A 19,298-nucleotide genomic window follows, 5' to 3' on the forward strand; every position below is an offset into this window, starting at 1 on the left:
TTACTTGAGCTGTGAGACTAAGTGTTTTTACACAGACCTAAACAGAAAGGCTTAAAGGGTCGGTTTATTCTGAAAGCTAATCGCGTCTGTTGCTCTTTTTGTAAAGTCTATTGTTAAAAAAAATACTAAAGTAACAACTGGGCTGTTATTTTCTCCCGTCATGCCCCAGGAGACTTGGTGGTTAGCACGTTCGCCTCACACCTCCAGGGTTGGGGGTTCGATTCCCACCTCCGCCTTGTGTGTGTGGAGTTTGCATCTTCTCCCCGTGCCTCTGGGGTTTCCTCCCCCGGTCCAAAGACATCTATGGTAGGTTGATTGGCATCTCTGGAAAATTGTCCGTAGTGTGTGATTGCGTGAGTGAATGAGAGTGTGTGTGTGCCCTGTGTTGGGTTGGCACTCCGTCCAGGGTGTATCCTGCCTCGATGCCGCCTGAGATAGACACAGGCTCCCCGTGACCCGAGAAGTTCAGATAAGCGGTAGAAGATGAATAAATGCCCAATGAGATAATAATACACCTGATTTGGGTGATTAGTTACCAGGTGATTGATACTGCTGTGTGTAAATAACCAGCGAAGCAAACACAGAAAACCTCTGAGAAAAGCAGACATCTCTTTATTAATGTTTTGTATCAAAATTGCATCCAGTTGCATCTTTGGTTGTGATAAATAGGCACTCGATTTAAAAAAAAAAAAAAGCTCAAACACATTGTTTCGAAGGCACACAACATCACAAGTGCGTTAACAAACAAACGAGAACCGAAGAACTCAAATAAAGTCTAAGGCACTACACGAGAACTGACTGAACATCAAACTTTCAGCAGATGAGAGAGAGATGCTGTCGTCAGGCTTTAATTCAGACCTCAGCATCGTCACACGGATTGAAGTCCGACAGGCTCGGGAACGAAAGTGCATCGTAAGGTGGCAGACGACTACAGTGTACAGACAATAGCGTTAAAATTCACTCACAAATACTAATACAAACCGGAAAAGCGTAAACTCTGTTCAGATGTCTTTAACATTCGGGCGAAAGAACGAATTTAGACAAAAGTCTTTTAGAAGGCGTGAAGCTGGTCGTTCCAGACGACGGCCCTCGTAACGTTCCAGTGTTCGGTTTAGTTCATGTTTGAAGATACAGGAAATAAATATTTCATGTAAGCGTAACGTGTACGATCGTATTGACCGGTACACGAGACGTCTGACTAACTGTGGCTTAACACAGCAGCTCGTATTCTCCTGCATCCTAAACTACAGTGAAGACCAACAACTGCTTCATCACCCAAGTTACATCAAACCTTATTAACATGTGCATCACTGATGACCATAAATCTAATCTAAAGAGCTATTTAGACGTTAGTAAGCGGATACTGGGTTTTTATGGTTCTAGAGGGAATTCAGCATAAGATGCTTTTCTTCAAAGAAACAATGTGGGATCTTGGCTTAGTCGACGGACAACATTTGGAGGTGGCAAATCGTTGTTGTGAAGGAGTAATTCAGAACGACACAAATGCAAATTGGAAAAGCGGAAACTCTATTCAGATGTCCTGAACATTCGGGCGAAAGAACAAATTTAGACAAAACATCTTTAGAAGGCGTGAAGCTGGTTGTTCTAGACGACGGCCTTCGTAACGTTCCGGTGTTCAGTTATACGGTTCGGTGTAACTCAGACACCGAACCGTGTAAGTGAACAGACTCCAAGCAGGATCTTGGAGTTATGCTAATTTCCTTTTACACGACTGATCGAAATAGCCCATGAGCTCACCTATAAGGCTGAAACAAACAGTAAACAAAAGCTCATTAGCGAGATTCACGTGCAGCTTCGATCATTACAAATCCTAAGTGAGATAAATGTACAGTGCGAAATCAGGGACATTCAGCTGAGAGATAAAGGTGCATATTTAGCGTTCTCCTAAAAGGCGTTCCTTTTCCTATTCCACCACTTTTATTACCTTTAATATAAACAAACAAACATGTCGATACAGCGTGGACTTGCCAGTCTGGGAAGACGAAGTGGCGAAATCATTTTAAATTAGTAAAGGAAAATTTTAAAAATGAACAGGTTCCCAAAATCCGAGAGAACTGATAGCAAAAGAAACGAGCGATTGTCAGCTTTCGGGTGCAGGTGCCAACTGCCTGCTTGGGTATCCTGTTGCTCTGGTGTTATTGTAGCCTCGTCCTCTGTTCCTGCCACCAGATCCTCTGTAAGGCAATTGCCCGTCATGTCTTACCCATCCTGTCTCTCTTCTTCCACGCGAGCCACGCCCCCTGAACCCTCCTCTGTCATCCTGGCCACGCCTACTTCCGGATTTGTACGACTGACTTTGGTAGCTCTGCCTTGTTATGACGTCTGTGTCACTGAGCTCCTCCTGCTCTCGCTCATAATTTTCCAGTGAGGATCCTGAGAAACCTCCTCCCTTTGCTTGTCTGTTCCCATTGGCCAACATCACAGAATTTAGCTCCGCTCCACTCACACCTGCTTGAGGTCCACTACTGTGCTGTATCTCCATGGTAACAGGGACAGCCCCTCGCTTGACGTCTCCACCCTCCGAATGTTGTTGACCGGCCCAAAATGTTTTTTCTGCTTGTGGAGTCAAAGACCTTCGATCCCCCTGAGCTCCTTCCGTTATTGGTGCCGCTGTCGTCATGGGGTTATCCATCCTATATGGTTGGGGAGGGGATACAGGGAGATGCTGAGGCCCTATAGAGGGTGGAGGGGCAGAATACTGTAGCGGTGGACAAGTGGGGGGAACTGGACACATACTTGCATAGACATTGGGGTGGGAGGCAAGAGGCAACGGCATCTGTAGAGGCAGTGGAGGATGGCTGAACACCCCACCTTCCATTGGAGAAGGGGTTCGAACCACACCCCTTACATCAAAATGACTGACGGGGGTGCTCATAGCTAGGGAAGGGTTGGGGGAGGAAAAAATTGGTCTAGAGTTGTTGTCTGGTTGCCAGGATACAGGAGAAGGAGAGACTTTAAGCTGCATGTGGTGGTAGGCCTGAACCAGTGGTGCCAGGTAGGTAACTGGGGGCAACATCTGATACAAGTAGGCCTGTGGGTACGACAAAATAAGTATGGACCCAAACTGTTGTGGCACGTATTAAAATGGTTATTCTTATATCTAGTTAGATATATATTTGAGTGAACAACTACGAAAACGTATAAATTGTAAAATTAGGATCGGCAACTTTACCTTAAGTCCAAGGTTATAGAAGAATCTAAGGACCCTCGCGTCTGTATGTAACAAAAAAGTGAGTAATATGTAAAAGTTATCGTACATGAGCTGATTGTAAATGAGGCATTCGTCCGTCGGCTTAAAGATTATGCTTTTTACTTTTAAAGCCGATACAAACTTGTCTGTTAAAATGGCTGTTAACAAAGCAGAAAAATGACGATGATGATGATGATGATACCTGTCGGCAGGTCTTTTCCGCTCCTGTGCTGGGAAAACGATGGGAGCTGAACATATTCGTCGTTTTCGTTCTGAGGAAAACCGGGGTAAAGCATGTCTTGGCAGAGCTGCGCGAGTGTGACGGAGTGCTGTGGTGGGGCATCGGGCAACAAGGGGCTTCCGGCACCTGCTTAAGTAAAGAAGGAAACACCGTGATATTCGGGTGTGATGAATAAATACCAATGTAATCCATTAAAAGGACATACGCAAGCTTACCTGCAGCGGTTGGGACTGGATGTTCGTACAGGTAGGAATCAGCAGAATGAGAGAAAGGTGGAGTTGGGACAGCGGGAGGAAGACAGGGATCGGTCATGTGAGCGGATGCTTTTGGAGATAAAGATGGCACACAGGCAGGATATGGGGGGTATGGTGGATACGGCAGAGGAGTACCAAACCCGACAGGGTAAGGGGGGGCAGGTAAAGGGGTTGGTAGAGCGGGAGGAGTGATAGAATGGGGGGCATGAACAGGAATGTGTACACCAGCTGAATAAGGTTGCGATTTTGAGGTGGCAGAAAGATCTGTTGAAACAGGGACTTGAGCAGCAGAAGTAATCTGAGATGGGGCAGAGACAGGACTTGCTGAGGTAGTTTGGGAAAGGGCAGGAGTGGGTGCAGGAGCAGTTTGAGAGGAGGAAGGGGTAAATAATTGAGTAGATACAGTGTTCGGGGGAGGTTTGTCTGGAGATAAGGGTATTGTGGTCGTTTGGGAAAGAATAGTACTAGTGGTGGTAGCTTCTGGAACATGGTCCAGGGGCACAGGGGTAGTTATTGTGGGAGTCAGATCTGAGACTTGAGATTGAATTGTTTGAGAAGTGTTCTGGGGAAATGAAGGAGTCGTCACAGGGGTGGGGTTGGGGCCAGTTAAACAAAGAGTTGGAGTACACGGGGAGGATACTGGGGAAGATGTAGGTGTGACAAGAGCAGGGAGAGTTTGTGGTTGAGCGAGGGTAGTCTTAGAAGATAACGGGACCACTTTAGATGTGTCAAGGGCAGCTTGAGCTTCAACTGTGGGTCTGGAAGATGGAGCATGAGCAGTTTGACACTGATTGGGGGTAGTCTGGATAGAATCCTGGTGTCCTGTGGATGACACAGGAGCAGGTTGAGACTGAATGGGGGTAGTTTGTAAAAAAGCCCCCGGTCTTAAAGGGCCAGTTTGAGACTGTACAGTGGTAGTCTGTAAAGAATCTGGGGATTTTGTAGATAAACCAGAATCAGACTTAGAATTAACGGAAGAAATGCGAGCAGACAAAGATGATGCTTTGTAGGGAACTCGTGCAGCTGCTGTGGATGAAGGGGCAGCTTTTGAGGACTTTGAAGCTGAAGTGGCAGATAAGGTTGTAGCGGGTGAAGGGTTAAGATCCTCTTTGGGGGGAGGAGTTGTTCTTTGGTCTTCGTCCACTGACGCTTTCTTCTGAAGGAAGTTAACATAGGAATCGATCAACGTTACAATCGGCACAAGACGTGCAGTAAGAAACCAAGCCTGAACATTTCAGACACTTACTGACTGTTTTCCTCTTTCTTCTTTGGGAACAGGGGTCAGAGGTTGCTCTTTGGTATCTGAAAAAAAAAAGTCTTAGAATAATGATCCAAAACACACCCAGGACATTTCTTTTGTCTGCTCCATTGCATCTACGATCACAGCACGTTTGTATCCGAGTCCCTCGGCAATAGTTTGGGCCATCCTTAAAAATATTTTGGTTTGCAGTAACAGTAAAATAAATAAATAAATAAAGTCGGTAGGTAGGTCTATATTTTTTTTTTCAAGTTGCAATGAAAATAAAAGTACAATTTTGGTGATGGTGATGACGTAGGTATGACTTTAAACAAATTAGCATATCGTGACATCACTGACTGGGTCTTCAACCCGTGCCTTCGGGCGCATCATCGCAAACCTTATTTGCGACCGACAAGTTAAAGCGGTGTCGAGCTGTTTTAATTAATTTTTTAGATGTATTACGGCGCCCGAACCCGTACGACTTTGAATGGTGACGGCGAACATTTTGTTTACTGCAGCCGCAGCCATCGTTACCGAGCGCGAACCGTCGACTCTGACAGTGAATGAAAAAGAATGAGACGAAGCGAACGCACAGGCCGTAGTGTGACATCCGGTAACCGACAGTGTAAACATAGATGATGTCACGGGTTTTTATTTAAGAAAGAACGTAGCCTTCGTCTGTATGTAGGCCTAGGCGATTTATATATTTACAATACTTACTAAAATATAATTATTATTATTTTATTGCTTTTGTATTAGTTGTTTGAAGAGTAAAAAAAAAAAAAAGGTCGTTCTTAACACAAATTTAAAACCGGCAAGTCGGTCGGACTTAAAGCAAAGAAAATGAATAAATAAAATTGAGTCGGTCCTAAATTTACAGGGTCGGTCGGGTTACGGCAAACGAGAATATTTTTAAGGATGGCCTTGCCTTCATTTTTTTAAGAAAATTATTTTCTAAAGAAAACAATATTGGTCTTTACATAGTAATTGTACTAAAGTCAATCTGTTAATAATTACAAACGTTCGAGCAAAGAATTACACGAATTAGCAAACCACGTGATGTATATCCCTAGAAAGCCGAATCTGAAAGAAACGACTGAATCGAGATCCTTAACTCACCTGCAGGAGCTTTCTTACGTGAGCCTTTCTTCTCAGCTCTTCGACTCCTCTCGGCATTGGCAGCCTAATCGTATACATCGGTACATGTTATAATGCGACGACGCTTTAGAAAGGTTTCAGTGAGTGTTTTAATCAGTACACTGATGCGTTGTTACGCTTTAATACTCAGAGTGTAAAAACACAGTAAATATGTTAATTATACCTGCGAGCTGGCTTCGAGTGTCGGGAAATTCTCCTCGTCTTTGTTCAGGATCTCCAGCAGTGCGTGTTCGTCTTTCTCTACGGGTGACACACACGTACTACCCGTGCCCTGATCACTCCTCCTACACACACAAACACAAAGTTCCTGTAATATGTGTGTATGTGTGTCATGAGTGTGTATACATTAAGTTTATAATTCACCTGCTGCTATCGTTCTTTTCTATTGATTGAGGCTCTGCGCTGATCTTCGGGGGCCATGAATGCTGATGTTGTATGCGGTTGCTAGGGGCGGAGCCTGAGGTTGCAGTATTACCATGTGAAATTGACCTCATGGGCTTCCTTCCAGGTCTGGTCTCGTGCTCTAAAATCAGAACGATTAAGTGGTTAAAGTTTCGGTTTTGAAAGTAAAAGATGCCACGAAGCACACAAGGCCGCTTTAACGATACGTCTCTGGTATTATGACAAAACTCTAATAAACTACAGCAAGATTAGGTCTGGTTTGTACCAATAAATGTTAAAAAAAACAGAGCTAGGGGAAGAAATATATGCATGTATAATTAACACCACCTGTGGGCCCGTTGTTGCTGGATGTAGTTTGTTTTTTGCTTTTCTCCGTCACCTTAGACCAGGAATCTTCTGAAGAAGTGCGGAGATTCCAGAGGGGAACAGTGTGTCTACACACACACACACACACACACACACACACACACACACACACACACACCATATTGTACTAGATAGCAATTTACAGTTAGATGTTGTGTTATATTCATAAGGTACAATTAAATTATTTTGTTCTGAAAACTGGAATTTCAGTGTTTAACAGATAATGTGAAATTCCTCACACACAAGTTTGCACACACACAATCGCACGCACGCACGCACGCACACACACACACACACACACACACACACATACTTCTCTCCAAGTTCCTCGATGAAGACAGTGACAGGTCCGTCATCAGGGCTGACATCCTGAATGTAGGCACTGTAGAATCGATCAGTGGTGTTCAACCGTACCTGAGATACAAAGATATTACTAGTTAATTTGTTTGGGTTTCAGAGCCAGATGATCTTTGGCATCTATGTTAGGTGTTCAAGGGTGAGGAGATTTCCCTGGTAAGTGTAAATAAAATACTAAATAAAAGGGTGTGAAAATGGAGGAGAGGGAGATATATATATATATATATATATATATATATATATATATATATATATAGAGAGAGAGAGAGAGAGAGAGAGAGAGAGAGAGAGAGAGATAGAAATGTGAGGAGAGAGATATATATATATAGAGAGAGATAGATAGAAATGTGAGGAGAGAGAAAGAGATATATATAAAGAGAAAGAGAAAGAGAAAGAGAAAGAGATAGATAGATAGATAGATAGATAGATAGATAGATAGATAGATAGATAGATAGATAGATAGATAGAAAGAAATGTGAGGAGAGAGAGATAGAGAGAGAGGTAGATAGATAGAAATGTGAGGAGAGAGAGATAGATAGATAGATAGATAGATAGATAGATAGATAGATAGATAGATAGATAGATATATATGTGAGGAGAGAGAGAGAGAGAGAGAGAGAGAGAGAGATAGATAGATAGATAGATAGATAGATAGATAGATAGATAGATAGATAGATAGAAATGTGAGGAGAGAGAGAGAGATATCACTCTAATAATCACCTGACACTTGTCTCCAGCCTTGTAATGCATCCCGGCTGCCATGCAGAAATCCCTCCTCTGCTGAACTAAAACAGATCAGAACACACTGCATGAGCGTACGCCAGCTCTGTGAATTATACACACACACACACAGGAAACATACACACACAGACACACCCCTTATCTGCACCCTGTGGATGAGTTCAGCTTGTTAAACTTGATCCTCTGGATTACATCACATGTTGATTAACGATCATTATTATTATTACACTGTGGTGTATTAGGTGTCTGGTTGTAAGAGTTAATGCTTAGAGACAATAACATCCATCGTTTTGTTTTAGTTTCTAACAGCAGGACATTATTTTGTGGTTATTATTTCAAATTCTCAATTATATAACTGTTTCAACTTTATAACCTTTCTGGTTGCTATGGTTACACAAACGCACGGTAGCATTGCAAATTAAATTCATGCTAACGTTACCAAATAATTAATGACAGGATTAATTTTTACTGGATTTGTTTTGACACACTTACAAAACCACACACACCCGTGTTACCTCGTTTAGAGTGCATCCACACGTCGTACTCCACGTTCCTGTAAAAGGTGGGGTTCAGGGATTCCTGCACCTTACGATGCAGTGAGCCACGCCCTGCTCCTCTGGTTTGGCCACGCCCACGGCCCTGATGTGCAAATGACAGGACGGTAAAGCTTTTTTAAAAGCAAAACTAAAAGAAAATATAAGCAGGCAGAATTCAGAGTGTGTGTGTGTGTGTGTGTGTGTGTGTGTGTGTGTGCGCACCTTGTAAGCTGTCCTGTTGTTCACACCAGCTGTCCTGCCTGTAGCTTCACTGGACCTGATGAAGACAATTGCATCACTGAATGAAGTTCCTATTGAAATTAAAATGAAACTGTGCTGAATGTGTTTTACAGAGTGTTTATTAAATCCCAACTTAACACGACAGCAACGAGGAATAACTCCCGGAGACTAGATGACGAAGAGCCCTTGAAAGCCTACAGATTCTTCTGGACTGCTCTCTGATTACAGCATCAGTCACTCTGTGATCAAACTCACCAGAAATCATCTCCGTCGTTCAGGTCCGAGTCCCCGCTGCTCTCGCACTGCTCTGTCTCCACGGTCTCATTCTTTACTTTGGATGTCTTCAGACTTGATGTTAACACGCTCTGGTCCACCCCGTACACACGCTCGTACAGCATCTCGTACAGGATCGCTGAAACGAACACACGCTGATTTTAGTGAGTTTTTATGGACAGACATTTTATGTGTGAGGTAACAGATGAACTCTACACGTCACTCACACTGGCACAAGGCAGCATTTTTGACAGTTGGTATTGGGTAAACGCTGTCGTAATGGTTCCCGTTCAGGAAGCAGAGCAACACCTGGAGTAAATAAACAATTAATTAACAATTAAAACAGATTATATACTGATGTGAAAAGTAACTAATGAACTAACTATATAATACGAGTTTAAATTAAATAACTAGAAATTAAACAGATATCAAATCAATGAATAACTGATTCTATGAATCGTTGATCTGGAAATGAGTCTTTTTCCTAACGCAAAAGTGCGACGTCGTGTATTCAACAATTATACAGGAAGATGTTCAGCTTTGACACTTTCATCGCTATGAAACACGAGTTTTGTGAATTTAATCATAAACATACATATTTAGAGTGACACATTTTCTACTGAATAGATCGTCTGGGTGTTTCTGCAAACCTTATTAGGGTAACCGTTCTCTGTGATGTTCACTGGAGGCTCTCCAGGCTGCTGGTAAATCAGGAAATCATGCCTGGAAAGAAGATCCATTAAGGTTGGGTTCATGAGGTTTTGAAAGATGACATCATTTGAGATTATGAGACATGCGTAAGGAATAAAACACTCGATCTCATGCTGTTATGAAAAAAAAAACTATCAACAATAAGGTGATGTAATGCAGATGTTGTGTAACTGTTAGTCACCATGAAGGTAATAATTTTCCTTTCACGTCACATCCTTGAAGTGTTTTTTTTTTTTTAATATTATTTAGGATTACATTTTTTAACAACATTTTTAACAACAATTTTTATCCACTTTTCGATTCAAACTAAACAAATTAGTTACATTTTCTTTCCACATAATATCAGCGATAAACAGCCTTTCCCTCACTGGCCTCTGGTTTTTTTTCTGTCTTATAAAGCTAAAACTAGCCTGTGCTACTTTCCAGAGCTGTGAAGTTCAACCAATCAGAACGAGGAATTCTCTGTAGTATAAAATCAAATAACACATTCCTAATAAATAGTATTAGTATAATTTTGTTAAACTACCCCAATGTATAAGTTACAGTTGTCTAAATAAATAACAGTTGATATCTACTCACTTATAAAGAACAGCCAGGGCACTTATTTCCACTTGTCCAACCCAGCTCTAGAGACAGGAGACAAAACAGAGACTTACCCAGAATACTGTGTTATAAAGATGCACTTATAGACTTATAGCATCACTTCACTTCACAAATAAACCACAAACTAGGTAATATATTATATTTTACGCATATATATGTGTGTTTATGAGTTAGAACCTACATATTCAATGCAGTTCAAAATGCAAAATACAAAATATATAAATAAACAGGATACGGTTTAATTCCTCAAACTTGTTCTATTCTATTACCTGAGGATCCTGAAGCTTGTGCAGGTATTCCTCAAAATCCCCTTCGATGAACTAAAGGCAGAGAAAACAGATAAGATATTCTCACTCGCTCTTTCTTCTCACACACACACACACACACACACACACACACACACACACACACACACACACACCTCTATTAAGATGTATATCAAATAAAACTGAGAATGGTTAGAGCTCACTTACCGACTCATACACGTCCCGTTTCTGTCTGAGGTATTTCACACACTCGGCCCGAACCCTGGTGTGCAGACCCTGACAGTGTAGCACCTGAGAACGACACACGGGTGATGGAGATGTAAACGTGTACAAACACACACATGTGAAAGGAGTAACATCTGTGTTAAGGCTCACAATTGTCAGTGTCATAAAAAATAGCATGGTATCAAGCAAAAAAGTGATGGCGCTCCACCACAGGAGGGCACCACCCAACACCGCCATCCCTACACACACAGCACCCCCAACGAGCAATGTGTGCTCCAAACACAGCTCTCGTGCATGTACTCCATAAAAGGTGATAAAGTGCATATATAATAAATCAGGACATAAATAATTAGTGTTCAGTTCGTAACACAGAAGGTGAGGTTATTATGACTGAATATGATGCACATAATATTTAATAATCTCTCTCACACACACACACACACACACTCACACACACTCACACACTTCCTCCTAGAATGTACATGAATTTCATGAATTATTTTCCTTTGGTATCTCTGGCAACCCAGTTTAACTCTGAAGAAATCCATTTTGTTATCCCTTTGTTTCCCGGAAATGCCCTACATCCTGTTTTCAGACCGATGATGTTATTATTTATAGGAATTAAACTTAAGTTAAAAACCATGTTGAGATGATTAGCTGAACAGTTTATTGCCTGCAGAAGAAAAAAGGAGTTGTGAAAAGTTAACATTTACTGAAAATCCTTTACCTATAAAAACAACCTAAATATATTACTAAACATCATGTGCTTCTATCTCACTCTCACACACACACACACACACACACACACACACACACACACACACACAAAGAGAGAATACTGTAAGCATTAAAACCCTTAACTTTACTCTTAGTTCTCACAGAGACACTGTAACAGCTAAGATACTGACTTTGACGTCTAAGAACAAATCCCTACGAACCACAATACATGTTTACATTATTTTTATTAAGTAGTTGTTGTTTTTTTAACAATAACGCAACGTACAGTGTTGGTTGCTTCATAGTTAAGCTAAGCTAAGCTAAGCTAAACCAAGCTAAGCTAAGCTCACATAAGCTAAACCAAGCTAAGCTAACATAAGCGAAACCAAGCTAAGCTAAGCTAACATAAGCGAAACCAAGCTAAGCTAACATAAGCGAAACCAAGCTAAGCTAAGCTAACATAAGCGAAACCAAGCTAAGCTAAGCTAGTTTGCGCTAACTGTCAACATTTTGTCCTGGGTTGCTATAAGCAACTTGCTAACGCCACTAGAAGCACAAAGCTAATTTGCTTATGTCATGTTTGAGGACAGAGAAAAGTAATTCAAACAGCTTATAATACAAATATTAAAAATCCCAGTTGCCTGGTAGCAAAGAAGAGAATAAACGTCATACGTATAACGTCTGTTTGCTAGCTAGCTAAATTTGCTAACACGATCAGCTAGCAAATAAAAGCCTTACAGCAAGGCGTTACTGTTTATTATTGTTGTTGTTTTCACCAATGCTAAGAAATGATGTTGTTTTACAGTCGGTGTGAATACAACACGAGGAGTAAACAACGTTTTAATAACATTTTAATGTTGTTATTGCTGGAGTTTGTGAACAGACTGACCTGCTCAGCCACGGCTCGGAACAAACACGAGCCGTCTTTGGCTATCTTCTTGCGGCAGAGACCGTTCGCTCTCAGGTGCTCGTCCATGAGTTTCTCTATACTTTTCTCGTCGTTCTGCTGCATGTTCGCTCCTGCACGACTCTCCATAACGAGACGATAGAGTGTCAAAATCTGTGGCTGAATAAATGAGGAAAGTCTTGGATATCCGTGCTACATATTGACCAGTGAGACAAATAAAAACCGGCACAAGGGGAGACGGGGAGAGAGAGAGAGAGAGAGAGAGAGAGAGAGAGAGAGAGAGAGAGAGAGAGAGAGAGAGAGAGTTAGGAGTCACTTTCGTTTTCGGTGAAAAGGACGGTTTCATTAGCAGACAGAACAGGGGAAAGAAAAAGCTAATAAGCTGGAAAGTACTTAAATAAATTGTCCCCAAGTGCTGAGTTCATTCTGACAGCCGTGTTTGATTCAGCCACTTTAGGGACTCGACTCATTTAAATGACTCGAAGATTTTTTCTGCCTTTGTCCAAAGTCTAATATCCAACAGAGCACCCAATGCACTCATGTACAGTGTTCTGCACTATATGGACACCCAAACGTCAGAAACATATCTCATTATTTTCCACAATCTATCACCACGTGTTTAGCACACACCACGACATCTAAAGCACACAAATACAAACATCTCAGACATTTTATCAAATTTTGAAGAGTGATAGAGTGTCAGCTTTAGTTATTAAGTGTCCACCCAAGCGCTCTTAACACCACTCATAGGTCAATTGTGGTCAAAAGTTATCAGTTAAAACACCACGACACTGCAACAGACTATCATATCAAAGTATTAGAGGAAGAAGAGGACGAAGAGTTTTCAGTCAACCCATCAATCATTATTCTCAAAGATGATGATGATTCAGTATAAATTGCATACCGGTAAATGTCTGACATGTGTGTGTGTGTGTGTGTGTGTATGTGTGTGTGTGTGTGTGTGTGTTTTGTTGTATGTGCGCTCTAAACACCACTCATAGGTCAATTGTGGTCAAAAGTTATCAGGTAAAACACCACGACACCACCACAGACTATCATATCAAAGTATTAGAGGAAGAAGAGGAAAAAGAGGAAGAAGAGTTTTCAGTCAAGCCATCAATCATTATTCACAATGTTGATGATGATTCAGTATAAATTGTATACCGGTAAGTGTCTGACCTGTGTGTGTGTGTGTGGGTGGGTGTGTGTGTTGTGTGTGCACAAGAGAAAGAAGGGATTAGTGGAAAAGAGATGAGGATGTGGTTCCTGACTAGCAGCTGTTACACATCCTGGTCCTGAAAAACAGAGAGACTAAGAGAAAAAAAATCAGAGAAAGAGAGATCTAGTGAAACAGTGACGCTCGCGCTGAGGTAAGTCCGATCAAAATTTTCTAAATATTTATACCACATTGAATCAAAATTTTCAGAAGGTGTTTCTATAACAGCAGAAATGTAGATAAATGCACTGTTTTTAGACATATAATGTTATCGTTTCTATGGTAACAACCTATTGTCAGGGACGTTTACAACCTGCATGTGTGATTTTTGATGTGATGTTTTCTGTGAGGAGAAATACTCACACTTCTCAGTGCTTTGTAACAGTCCGATGTTGTTTATAGCTGGCAGAAGTAAGAACTGTAACTCATTGTTTAGTGCAAACTGTAAATGGAGAAATTGCTGTGGTATAAGAGGAATAAAACACTTTGAACACGCTGTTATATGAAAACAATCACCTTCCCTTCGTATCCGTCGAATCCATCGTAACACCCTGCTGTTGATTAGTTTCATCAAACAGCATGACACAGTGTTTTATTTATTATCAAGAAACTCTCATTTATATTTCTTCTTAAAATCAGTGCAACATTTAAAGAGACAACAAAGAGCATGTTTGTCAGATATAACATTATGCTGTGTGTGTGTGTGTGTGTGTGTGTGTGTTTGTGTGTGTGTGTGTGAGGATGCAGATGAAGCTGATGAAGGTAGTATTGTTGGTGTGTGTGTGTCTGAGTGTGCTGCCTGCACAGTGTATGTGTTTTTCACGTGGAGCTTCGACCGCTACATGTATGGACATGAAGCCTGGACACATCAGCGCCCAACCGCAGCACACACACACGGCATCTGCAGTGACCATACACACCAGCCGCATCGTCTATCTGCCACACCACACACTCATGGGTATGTAAAGACACACTCACAATGCTATGACTATAATATGAAGCATTCATTCCCACTGTGCTCATAAAGTTCCATCCCTCTGTGTGTGTGTGTGTGTGTGTGTGTGTGTGTGTGTGTGTGTGTGTGTGTGTGTGTGTGTGTGTGTGTGTCAGTGAGTGTGCGCAGCTCTCGAGCATTTATGGGTCTTTTGCTGCATGCACGCTCTGTAGTGGAGGACCGTGTGGTTGGAGGCAAGTTCACACTCCACCCACCAGGAACACACACACTCTCCTGCCTGTCCACTGCAGACACAGTCACACACTCCGACAAGCTGATGAAAAGGAACCTGTCATTCACCTGGAGGGCTCCGGCTCAGCCAAGTGGGGACCTGAGATTTTAGTGAGACACACAGACATACACACTAATTCATGCTAACAGACACTTCTATGTTATCTAGTTGTGTTTTCTGTCCAGTATCACAGTGGTCCACTCATATTTTGTCTACTGGACTCGGATCCACTCAGCCGTGGTGCATGATGGGACTCGTACAGGACACGAGCCTGGATTACAGATTGGGATCATCTCAGGTGAACAATATGTCACTCCAGACACACTACTGGGATTTACTAACCTCTCACTTCACACTGAGTTTATAACTGCTTTAGTAAACTGAATATTAACATTAAACTGTCTTTTTCTTTCCAGCATCTCCAACGAGTTCAACACTAACACACACTTCTGTACACACACTCTCAGAACACTCAAACACCACACACAACTTCCTCACACACACCGATAAACACACAGGCACATATGATCCTAGTAACAGAGTCACACACACACAGCTATACGCAATGACACATACACACAACCACACACATACAACCAAAGGTTCAGTAAATACACTACATGTACACACTCACACACACAGCAGACCGGACATCGCTTACACACCATCACACACACAGAAACACGCTGCGACTACCCCAGTCACGCACACACACACATCCCCTAACACCGTGCTGATGTCTCATTCACTCACAACACACACTCCTAGAACACACATGCATTCACTAAGCACAGCATGCACCTCACCTGTCGTTACCATGGTTACCCTGATAACACGCACATACACAAGTCATGGGTATACATTAGCTCCATCCCAACACACACACTCCTCAAATATTCTCACACACACACCCACTGTATCACACACACCTACTGGATCACACACACCCTCACATACACCCACTGCATCAAACACATTCACACACACTATAACTGAATCAAACACACCTACTGCACCACACATACTCACACACACACCCGCTAGATCAAACACACCCACACACACACCTACTGCACCACATATACTCACACACACACCCGCTAGATCAAACACACCCAAACACACACCTACTGCACCACATATACTCACACACACACCCGCCAGATCAAACACACCCAAACACACACCTACTGCACCACATATACTCACACACACACCCGCTGGATTATACACACCCACACACCCACCCACTGGATTATACACATCCACCCACCCACCCACTGGAGTATACACACCCACACACCCACCCACTGTAGTATACACACCCACACACACACCCACTGGATTATACACACCCACACACACACCCACTGGATTATACACACCCACGAACACACCCACTGGATTATACACACCCACAAACACACCCACTGGATTAAACACACCCACACACACACCCACTGGGTCATACACACCCCCACACTCTCCATCTGAATCAAACACACCTACACACACACCCGTGCCATCTTCTGCCCTCCACCCGGAGCCGTCCGCAGCACTCCGCCGCTCTGTGTCTGAGCCGGTGGAGCCGAGGGACGATCCTGTAGGTACGTCTCACGCTTCTACTCATTTGTATTAATTCTTCTTAATAAGGGGTACCAATAATTCTGAACTTGACTCTGTGTACCCTGACCCAAATCAATCTCAACAACATTTCTGTCTCCTGATGAACACTAGTGTTTGTGAAACTCCCCGATCCCGAGCCACACCCAGAGAGTGGGATCAAAACCGGAGGCGGGGTCAAGGCCGAGCCAGGGGTGGGGTTTGTGTCTCAGCCGGTGATGTTGATGGTGCTGTCGCTGGTTTTGTTGGTGATGTTGGCCGTCTACGTCCAGAGGAAACACTGCGTCCGGCGCAACGGCGTGTCTCTGAGCGACAGCAGGCAGGAGAGCGCAGGAGTGAGACGTGTGCAGGAGTGCGGCGAGCTCGTCCAGCTGCGCAGGATCCGAGAGAACAGCCTGCTGCTCCTGCAGGCCCAGTATGACATCATTACAGCACCAGGGAACTAACACACACATGTTGTGCTGTCAGAGGAAAAATAATAACCAACTGATCTGCCAAAATCCATAATTTATCGATTACAGTTATGTCGCTTATGTTATAGCAGCTATAAACAGTCGTACTCTCACCAACTTAAAGTTATTATGAGAACATAAATCTTACAGAGAAATCACAATCCTGGGAACAGATTTATTTATGTATTTATTTTACATCACACAGGAAATTAATTTTGATCACTTTGCCTCACCATTAATTTTTTTTTTAAAGATATAAATCTCTAAAAAAAAACTAATTATAAACAATATTTTATTTTAATGCATGTAATTAAATGTAATAATAATCTATAGTAAAAATGATACAAATCGTAATAAATATTATATAATAATAAATATAATTTATGATATTCATTCATTCATTCTCTACCGCTTATCCGAACTTCTCGGGTCACGGGGATCTCAGGTGTCATCGGGCATCGAGGCAGGATACACCCTGGACGGAGTGCCAACCCATCACAGGGCACACACACACTCTCATTCACTCACACACACACACACACACACACACTACGGACAATTTTCCAGAGATGCCAATCAACCTACCATGCATGTCTTTGGACCGGGGGAGGAAACCGGAGTACCCGGAGGAAACCCCCGAGGCACGGGGAGAACATGCAAACTCGACACACACAAGGTGGAGGCGGGAATCGAACCCCCGACCCTGGAGGTGTGAGGCGAACGTGCTAACCACTAAGCCACCGTGACCCCCATAATTTATGATATAATAATATTAAATATTATTTCATTATTTAATATATTATCTAAAAAGTTTACATGAATTATAGGCTCATTTACTGCATTTGTAAGTTGTCCTGTTCAGGTCATTATGGATCACAATTTATTATTATTTTTTTTTATTATTTAGTGAAATAGAAATAAAAAAAAATTCCAGAAGAGAATGTTTTTAGACTGGAATTGTAAAATATTAAAATCATCTTAATAAATGTTAAAGCTTTCTCTCCTTACACTTTTTTTGTGATATTTTTTCTTCATCTCATTTTATTATTATTTTTTAAATCATTTAATTTTTCCTACTCGATTAAACACGGGTCCGAGTTACCGTGTGTATGAAACCCGATCTCGGAATAAAGCTGATGATTGTTAACCGTGAACCGTGTCTGTTTTACGGAGTAGAGGTAAAAAAAAAAAAAACAGGAGAGAATAAAAACAGAATCATTTGAGGAATTAAATCAGTCTGTGTGTTTTATTGTCTGAGGAAATGTGGCAGTAAAAACACAAGGCTGATATCCTGGAGAGTCGGACAGTATATCGGTTGTTAATCCATATGGCGATATTAAACTCTGTGATACTGATGTTTGCAGAAGGACACGATATTGAGATTCACCCTTTAACCTGTTAATACAGTACGTGTTCATAATCGTCCTGAAAGTTTGGACGGATCACTACATACAAAATTCTTCTTGGTCCGATAACACGTCTCTTTCTTTAACCTGGATTAGGATTAAAGGTCGTAATACGTCGAACGTAACAGCAACGTGGTTCACTTAACATCCAGAACACTGACCTAAACGTCCCCATGGCAGAGAAACACGTATAAAAAGACCTGAAACTTCATAATAACTATAACAGATCCAGCAGGTCAGAAATCTGGGGCCTCCGATGATGACATAATGATTAGAGATAAAATAAGGAGAAAAAAACCTAGAACAAATTTAGGAAAAAAGAGAGAGAGAGAGAGAGAGAGAGAGAGAGAGAGAGAGAGAGAGAGAGAGAGAGAGAGAGAATGTTCTCATTTTGTGCAAAGCTTAAAGCGCTTCATATAAAAATAAAGCTGTACATTCACATTTATTTAAAAAAAACAACACGCTCATGGAATAACTTCGAGCTTGTAAAAGTATTTTCCCTGCAGAGAGAAAAAGAGGGAGAGAAAGAGAGAGAGAGAGCATACAGAAATATACACACTATAGACACAGAGAGAGAGAGAGAGAGACAGAAAGAGAGAGGGGGAGAGAGAGAGCATACAGGAATATACACACTATAGGCAGAGAGAGAGAGGGAGACAGAGAGAGAGACAGAGAGAGAGAGAAAGAGAAAGAGAGACAGAGAGAGAGAGGGAGAGGAAGGCAAGCTGCTGAAGCTGCCTGAGGTCCCGCTAGTTGTGTTAAGGCACTTGGTCATCTCTTCTTCCCAGGAAACGTCCCTCATCCTTCACCAGTGATGATGGAACACTGCAGGTCGTCAAATTTGGGTTCTATTTCTGAGGTAAATTAATTCAGTCCTCTCAGATGGGCTGCAGGTTGGTCAGTTTCAGGACCTAAACACACACACAC

At 42.1% G+C, this 19,298-nt stretch overlaps 3 protein-coding genes across 9 annotated transcripts in view; 1 reads left to right on the forward strand and 2 right to left on the reverse strand.

Moving 5' to 3' along the window:
• Nucleotides 1-589: 589 nt before the first annotated feature.
• On the reverse strand, nt 590-12,882 carry otud4 (OTU deubiquitinase 4). 3 transcript variants are annotated; one of them, XM_047807086.1, is made up of 20 exons: nt 12,431-12,882; nt 10,807-10,890; nt 10,603-10,653; nt 10,310-10,356; nt 9,670-9,742; nt 9,247-9,328; nt 9,002-9,158; nt 8,729-8,783; nt 8,486-8,609; nt 7,950-8,014; nt 7,186-7,286; nt 6,834-6,940; nt 6,468-6,627; nt 6,268-6,388; nt 6,066-6,129; nt 4,953-5,008; nt 3,668-4,859; nt 3,414-3,581; nt 3,194-3,234; nt 590-3,052 (listed from the first exon to the last, which is right to left on the reverse strand). In XM_047807086.1, exons 1-20 carry the CDS (start codon nt 12,575-12,577, stop codon nt 2,102-2,104), a joined length of 3,846 nt encoding a protein of 1,281 aa, XP_047663042.1. In that variant the 5' UTR covers nt 12,578-12,882; the 3' UTR covers nt 590-2,101. The 3 variants fall into 3 exon arrangements, with proteins under 3 accessions (XP_047663042.1, XP_027021754.2, XP_047663041.1); XM_027165953.2 differs by having other exon boundaries at nt 3,414-3,578; nt 3,668-4,862; nt 12,431-12,881; XM_047807085.1 differs by having other exon boundaries at nt 3,668-4,862; nt 12,431-12,881.
• A 946-nt stretch (nt 12,883-13,828) lies between these two features.
• Nucleotides 13,829-17,320, forward strand: LOC113655067. Its single transcript, XM_047807344.1, has 6 exons — nt 13,829-14,622; nt 14,775-15,000; nt 15,076-15,188; nt 15,307-15,359; nt 16,272-16,497; nt 16,628-17,320. Exons 1-6 carry the CDS (start codon nt 14,406-14,408, stop codon nt 16,957-16,959), a joined length of 1,167 nt encoding a protein of 388 aa, XP_047663300.1. The 5' UTR covers nt 13,829-14,405; the 3' UTR covers nt 16,960-17,320.
• Nucleotides 17,321-18,183: 863 nt separating this feature from the next.
• The window catches only part of slc10a7 (solute carrier family 10 member 7), an 8,094-nt gene continuing 6,979 nt past the window's right edge, over nt 18,184-19,298 (reverse strand). For all 5 annotated transcript variants that reach the window (XR_007139246.1, XR_007139248.1, XM_047807112.1 and 2 more), the window contains one exon: nt 18,184-19,282. Coding sequence is in view for 2 of the 5 variants with exons in the window: in XM_047807112.1 (XP_047663068.1) it covers nt 19,250-19,282 (33 nt within the window). In the remaining 3 variants the exon portion in view is untranslated. The remainder of the gene's footprint in view (nt 19,283-19,298) is intronic.

This window comes from Tachysurus fulvidraco, chromosome 23 (genome assembly GCF_022655615.1).
Source record: "Tachysurus fulvidraco isolate hzauxx_2018 chromosome 23, HZAU_PFXX_2.0, whole genome shotgun sequence".
Lineage (NCBI taxonomy): Eukaryota > Metazoa > Chordata > Actinopteri > Siluriformes > Bagridae > Tachysurus > Tachysurus fulvidraco.

Bases quoted from the DNA above. Each gene is read 5' to 3' on its own strand.
- otud4 (XM_047807085.1), bottom strand. From the start codon at position 12,577: ATGGAGAGTCGTGCAGGAGCGAACATGCAGCAGAACGACGAGAAAAGT. The intron at 10,891-12,430 runs GTCAGTCTGTTC...TGTCGTTCTCAG, and splicing joins TCCGAGCCGTGGCTGAGCAG to GTGCTACACTGTCAGGGTCT. The intron at 9,159-9,246 runs GTGAGTGACGTG...TGTTCGTTTCAG, and splicing joins AAATGCTGCCTTGTGCCAGT to CGATCCTGTACGAGATGCTG.
- LOC113655067 (XM_047807344.1), top strand. From the start codon at position 14,406: ATGCAGATGAAGCTGATGAAGGTAGTATTGTTGGTGTGTGTGTGTCTG. The intron at 15,189-15,306 runs GTGAACAATATG...TTTTCTTTCCAG, and splicing joins ACAGATTGGGATCATCTCAG to CATCTCCAACGAGTTCAACA. The intron at 16,498-16,627 runs GTACGTCTCACG...GATGAACACTAG, and splicing joins GCCGAGGGACGATCCTGTAG to TGTTTGTGAAACTCCCCGAT.